At 27.7% G+C, this 7,228-nt stretch overlaps 2 protein-coding genes across 2 annotated transcripts; both read left to right on the forward strand.

Moving 5' to 3' along the window:
* The first annotated feature begins 624 nt into the window (after positions 1 to 624).
* On the forward strand, positions 625 to 2,016 carry LOC145747932 (peroxisomal biogenesis factor 19-like). Its single transcript, XM_082564924.1, has one exon. The coding sequence runs from the start codon at positions 746 to 748 to the stop codon at positions 1,574 to 1,576; it is 831 nt and encodes a 276-aa protein (XP_082421050.1). The 5' UTR covers positions 625 to 745; the 3' UTR covers positions 1,577 to 2,016.
* A 33-nt stretch (positions 2,017 to 2,049) lies between these two features.
* Positions 2,050 to 5,341, forward strand: LOC145747916 (E3 ubiquitin-protein ligase PHF7-like). Its single transcript, XM_082564923.1, has 8 exons — positions 2,050 to 2,281; positions 2,615 to 2,731; positions 2,882 to 2,964; positions 3,125 to 3,245; positions 3,377 to 3,411; positions 3,960 to 4,088; positions 4,418 to 4,617; positions 4,781 to 5,341. Exons 1-8 carry the CDS (start codon positions 2,050 to 2,052, stop codon positions 5,103 to 5,105), a joined length of 1,242 nt encoding a protein of 413 aa, XP_082421049.1. The 3' UTR covers positions 5,106 to 5,341.
* The last annotated feature ends 1,887 nt before the right edge of the window (positions 5,342 to 7,228 follow it).

Consider the following 7,228-nt stretch of genomic DNA (forward strand, 5'->3'; position numbering starts at 1 on the left):
ATTAATAGGTATTTGTTTATTAAAATTTAAAGGTTGTTATTAATTTTTTAAATCTTGGTCAATTGTATATCATGATATTACTAACTCAAAAATGAATTAAAATTAAAATTTTTATTACTAATTACTTATTAATAGGTATTTGTTTATTAAAATTTAAAGGTTGTTGTTAATTTATTTAATATTGGTCAATTGTATATCATGATATTAGTAACTCAAAAATGAATTAAAATTTTAATTTTTGTCACTAATTACTAATTAATAGGTTTTTGTTTATTCAAATTTAATGATTGTTATTAGGATTTTAAATTTTGGTCGCTTATATCTTATTATATTTATAATTTGAAAATGAATTAAAAAATAATTCTTGTTTGTTTGTTATATTTAAATGCTGGTTTGTTTATTAAAAATCAAAGGTATGTAATATTCTTGGTTAATGTTTATGCATATATTTTTTATTTATAAAATTTTATGTTAAAAATAATCAAATAATTTCGAACCAAATTTTATTTATCAAATAAATCTAGTTTTTATTGTTTTTGAGGATAAACCCTTAAATTATGACGTCATGCGATGTAAAATTATGACGTCATTTCAGATTTTTTTGCCATACTTCGGCTATGACGTCAACCGGGCGTGCGAAATTAATTAATAGAGATCCTTTAGGGTTATCCGTTCTAAGCGATTCGTACTTGAAACAATTTTTTTTTAATTAAGCGTAAATTAAAAATATTCTTTATAACTAAAAATGGATTCTGATTTAAATTCGTTACTTGATGATGCCCTGTCTGACTTTGACAAACCTGTGTTTGCAACTTTTTCGAATAATGACTCTTCAATTCAATCTAGTTCAAAACAAACAATCAAAACTTCAAAACCAGAAACTGACACCCACTGCCTACCATTACAACCTAATCTTATACCTCCGGCAGATGTTTTTAAGGAATTCTTTAATGACGAAATGTCTGAAAAACTGCAGAAAGAATGGATAATGGCCATGAAAGAGTTATCCGAGGAAAGTCCACAGCTGATGGAACAAGTTTTAAAAGTAAACAGTGCTGCACAAAATAATACTTCAAGTAGTTCAACTTCGAATGGACAAAAATCTGATTTTAACGAAGCAATGAAAAAAACGCTCAAATCTTTGTCGAAATCCATGAAAGATAATGATTCAACGGAACTGGATTCTAAGTTTATGCAAGAGTTTGCTAACATGGGTTTACCATTTGGCGAAGGGGGTGAAGGCATGAATGAATTAGGAATGATGGAAGATATTATGAAAAGTATGTTGTCCAAGGAAATGATGTACCCACCAATAAAAGAGTTGTGTAAAAAATATCCAAAATGGTTAAAAGAAAATGACAGCAAATTAACTGATCTCCAAAGGAAAAATTATCAAAAACAGCTAGATTGCCTTAATCAAGTTTGCAAGGAATTTGAATCTGAAGACTCTGAAAATCAATTCGAAAAGATTATGGACTTAGTAAATAGAATGCAACAATATGGTGACCCACCTGAAGAGTTAGCTGCTAAAAATAACCCTATGATTAATTCTGGTGAAACTTGTGTTATTTCATAGATTAATAGACGTAATTGTATGCTTTTAGTTTATATTTCTAAAGCTTTCTGTCTGAAAATAATACAATGCCAAAATGCTATTATTTAATCATGTTGTTATATTTTAATTTGTAATACTTTTGAAATGTATGCAATGTTTTATGTTATTTTGTTTGTTTATACATTTGCAGCATTGCTGCAATTAATTAAACTTAAATTGCTTTGCAATTAAGAATGTTTAATGTTAAAAACCTATTTTAAATTAATTACTTTAGGTACTATAAATATTAAAAGCTAAAGAAATATATTATATTTTTTGGTGTAATTTATGGATAGTATTACATTACACTTAAAAAAACCAGTAAATTTTAAATACATTTATGCAAGTGTTTTACCCCTACTTATACTCAATATTATTTTTTTAAAGTTAATTTAAGTTTGTTTATGTTTTTATTGTTTCCAGGTGGTCAAGACTAATGTTAAATGTAAATCAAAATGTCAACAACAGCAAAAAGAAAATTACCAAAGCAAGCATTGAACACATATGGAAAAATAAATAAAAGCTTATCCCAAAGCTTTTCAGTACCCAAAGAGAGTTGGTGGACATATTTTGACATTCCTCCTCAGCATATTAAGTTTCTTCCAATCTCGGAGTATTGTGTTTTTTGTTTGAGTCCCAAAGATAACCCGGAGTTATATGGAGAAATTTTACATCATCAATTTTCAGGTATAGGCCTATACATTTTATTAAATAAATTTTATTTAAGGTTGAAAGTGATGATTTAACAGCCTAAACAAACGATTGTGTTTTATTTTACCCAAGTTTCCTTTGAAAAACTTATATATAACTAAATACATTGTCTGATATAATTAATCTGCTGGGTTTTAATTTGGCAGGGTGAAGTACAGTATAAATTGCCCAATGCAAAGGTGTTAAGATATGAAAGCAGTTAGAGTCAAACAAATGATCTTAGGTCCTACTGTTCTCCTATATATGTAACTCTGACGGTTACCTAAAAAAGTCTGTTCAAACTTAAGATTAATTTAGTTTTGTTTTTAGGAATACGTGCACATTATTTTTGTTTATTTCTTTCAAGCGGTTTAATGCAATCTGTGAAAGATGATCAATCTGATCAAATTGCATTATGTGGATTTTCTATTCAAGATATTGTACAAGGTTTTATTGATTTTTAAAAAGTAATAAAAAGATTAATAGAACTGTAATTCAGTGGGGTAGGATTTGTTATTGTTATAAAATTATTTGCACTGTTTTACGCTACAGGAAAGTTTTATAGTTAAAATTTCTAATAAAATCATCTTTTTTTAGAGGTGATAAGATCTTCAAAGTTAAAATGTTCATTTTGTTTTAAACGTGGTGCTTCTATTGGCTGTGCAGTTGCCACATGTAAGGTAAGAAGTATAATTTCTGCACCCAGTTTTTATATGGTGTTTTTTGAATTTTTTTTGTCTAGTAACAGCTGTTGCTGTTAAATTTACTAATAATTGTGTAAGCAAACTTTAGAAATATTGAAATAATTTAAAAAAATTAAATTTCTTAATTATTTTATAGACCAAGTTTCATTTACCCTGTGGTTTGCAAAGAGACGTTCTATCACAATTTTTTAACAACTATAGTTCTTTTTGCCGACATCATAGACCAAAACAAGAAATTAAAACTTCTTGTTTGAAAGGTTTTTGTTTTAATTTTTTAGATGTTTACTAAATTTAACAAGTTACATTTTTTGTTAGTCATGTATGGTAGTCTGTAATAATTTAGGAGTTTTGTATAGGCCATATAATTGAAAATTATTTTTTGGTCCAGGTGATTGTAATTTAAGCTCTTCGCAGAAAAGAAAGGTGAGGTTATGCTTGTATTGGTGTAAATAATTAATAAACTTTAAAAAATGGTATTAATATTAGAAATTAGTTATTATATGTATTTTTTGCACCACTTGTACTTTCTGCTTCTATAAGGTCTTTATGTCCAAAAAAGTCATTTTACCAATAGTGTAGAAATTCTATCAATTCTAGCTTTTCCTGTGATCCACCATTCGAAATTGCCCTTAAATTCTGAAATCTAAATTTCAGTATAATGTCGTTTTCAAAACTCTTTAGGCAAATGGGTATATATTTAAATTGTTTTTGATCATAAGAGCATTTGTCATAGTAGTTATAGAGTTAAGTATAGGGCAAAGTTGAAACAACCTGCAAGTCTTTAAAGTATACAAATCTAATGTTTACTAATTATTAATTGTATTGCCAGATTTAAGATTTATCTAACTTATACCGACTTAATTATTAATATCAACTTGAAATGTGGCAATTATTACCTGATGTTACAAGTAAGTACTAAGTAGTCCTATATTTTTTATGTTATAACAAAAATAAAATTAATCGTTTTTTAGATATCTGTCAAAGTAGCAACCTGCCCTATATGCCTAGATGATGTTTCATGTAATATTTCTGACATTAATTTCTTGACAAGCCCATGCTGTTGTGACAACTGGATGCATAGACCATGTGTGCAGCGCCAAGTATGTAAGCTTGCAAATAACAAAATCTAAAATTTTTTAAATAATATGCCAAATTAGAGCATAACACTAGTTGTCTGGCTAGTCTTAGGTTAACTGGGACAGTTCAAAATATATATAATTATAATAGCATGATAGTAAACTTTATGATTCATTTTTGACTCAGAACATTTTCTAAAGGTTTATAGCATGTTACTTAAATGTGCATTATTTAGTAAAGCAAAGTGTTCAACATCTAGTAAAGCAAAGTGTTTAAACCACAATACCACTGCTGGTTAAAGGTCATTTTTTAATTATGATTTAGCAGAATAAATAACAAATACATTTTAAAGGCAATGTCATCAGGATTATACTTTTTTCGATGTCCGATGTGTAACAACTCAAAGTTGTTTTCTGATGAGATGCAACGCATGGGAATATATCTTCCGGCTCGCGATGCATTGTGGGAGCTAACTCACAATGCTTTTAATGATCTTTTACTGCGACATAGTCATTGTGATGTGGAAAAATGTTTTTGTCCGCATGGTAGAGAGTAAGTTTTTTTTGTATCATATAAAAAAAAATTTTCTAATGGTTTAGATGCAGATTATGTAATAGTTCAAGTGTTTGGCTGAGCCAGTTTTCTATATAGTTAATCTAGTATTTTAGTAAAATAATTACATATTTTAGATAAAAAACACGTTATTTAAATATAGTTACAACCTAAGAAGTTCAAAATGGGCGATTGTTCTTTGTGATCTATGTGGTTCATCTGGTACACACATTGCTTGCAATAAACTAGTTGACCACGAAAACTCCTACTTTTCCTGCATCGGGTGTGTCGAGATACATGGAGAGAAAGGGTCCTTTGAACTTGCTCAATTGGTGGGGGTCATTGTACCTTTTGAAACAAACAGTATTAACAATAATAGGGTAATGGAATCCACATCTTTTACTAATACTTCTTCTGTAGTGCATACAGAAAAACCTGATTCTAAAAAACTTCGGTCGAAAAGAAAAAGAAGAAAAATTAAATATTAGGTATTTAAAATTTTTAGCATTATTTGTTTTCCTATATTTTTTATGTCTCATATGGTATTGCAATTTTGTTATACATCTTATATTATATTACTTTAAATGTCTTTTTATTAAATTAGTTAATTGTATAATTTTATGTTGTTTATGTAAACGAATTTTTTTGTTTGTTTTTGAAATAATAAAATACAAATAAGTGTATAGACTGGTCTTTTTTAAGTTGTCGTAATGTATTTTGCAAAGTGAAACTTATTGAAATAAATAAACATTGCTGTAAATTTTACCAACGTCGTTTAAATCGTTTGCTATGAGTGATTAGTAAATATATAAACCCCTTTCTTTTAATTATAAATGCTTGGTGCGTGGCGTGTTTTTTTTTAAATTTTCTGTCAAATGAATAAAATATTCTCACTAGTTGGCGCCTGTGGGTAAAATCAGTTAATAAAGTTTCTGTTTTAACTTTTAAAGATTTGTGTTTAAAATATATTAGATTTGTTAAACTACTACTACTTCGGTCTTAAGAAAAATCTTCTTAGGGTGTTTCCGTTTATTCATTGTTTAATGTTTGCATTTACTTTCTCCATTCATAAGGTTGTATTGCTTTAACGTATGTTTTGTATGTATACTTCCGATGGATGACATGCCCACAATCATATTGGGAGAAAACCACTTTAATGCAAAAGGGAAATGATTTTATTTCAACTAAAACATTTGTATTACTTACTTGAAATTGCTGTTTTTGATTTTGACACCCAACATTCGTGAATATTAAAAATACAGCTATGTTTAGACTATAACTATTAGATACAGTTAAATAAATTTGTAATAATAATACGAAGCAAAACTTGCTAATATTTTCCGTATCTATGTCAAACAAAACACAATTACTAAAAAATGACGTCATAATATCTTTCCCAATGCGACCACATACTGCGTTGTCAAATAAACAAATTCTTGACATACCAATAATATGCAACGAAGGGGCTAAGTATAGCTTAAACAACAGTGAACTTTTGTGCACTAAAATATTTAAATCATATTTAAAACATTTCAAATAATTGTATTGTGCCAATTAAGTAAACTAAATAAATAAACTGTGACATATTGTACTCGTGAAACCTTAACTAAAATTTTTTTTTTTTTATGATTTACCCTTTTTTTCTATGGTTTTGCACATTTCTTTAAGACATCTCAATTTTTTGGACAACTATAGAGGTTGAGTAATTTCAATGCAAATTTCGTGTTATACTTGATCGCAAGCTAAATCTACCACTTTAGTGCAATTAACCACTTATAACGTAATAAAAGTCATGCTTGTACCTACACTAAAAGTGATATAAAATTTGAGATTCAAGCGTGTAGTTATAGGTTCGCGTGGAAATGACAATTCTGTTTGTTTAGGATGAATCCCGTGTTGATTTGAAAGGTAATTGTAGCTATCAAATGTGTAAGTTTTTTTAACTATATACCGGCCTTCTCTCACGTGATAAGCTATAACAGTAAGCATTACTTTGCTATGGAAAACACATAATTTAGGATTGAAGAAATTCTATTGTTGTTGCCCCACCTTTTTTAAACATATATTTTACTTTATTAAATCATACCTTAATTTTTTTTGGGAAATATTTTAACATAATTTTTCAAGCAATTAATTTTTTTGATTTTTGTTTATTAAATCGTATCAATACATTATTGTAACAGTTAACAAAAAAATAATAGGGACATATTTAAACGTTGAAATTAAAAGCATACGAACTTCTTTTTTTAAAGTCATATAATTTTATTGGAGGCGTAATATTCCTGAGATAATTACGTCATAGGTCATTTTAAAGGATATATTTAATAATATGCCGGCTTTTAAAAATTGGTCTATATTTTTGGTTGACATTCACTTGACATTTTTCGTTATTTTGGTTTTCTAAACCCTGCAATTTACATGTTTTAAAAATACCCAAATATAGAAATAAACACGTTTTTACAATTCGAAATAATACGGCAAGGATTACGAAACCTTATAATAACAAATATTTCTATGGTATTTTAATTATTTTTGTTAAATACCAAATTACATGAATAATTTGATTAATTTTTGATCTGGACATAAAAATGAAAAACCTTTATTTGCTGCA

Source organism: Corella eumyota, chromosome 1 (assembly GCF_963082875.1).
Source record: "Corella eumyota chromosome 1, kaCorEumy4.1, whole genome shotgun sequence".
Classification (NCBI taxonomy): domain Eukaryota; kingdom Metazoa; phylum Chordata; class Ascidiacea; order Phlebobranchia; family Corellidae; genus Corella; species Corella eumyota.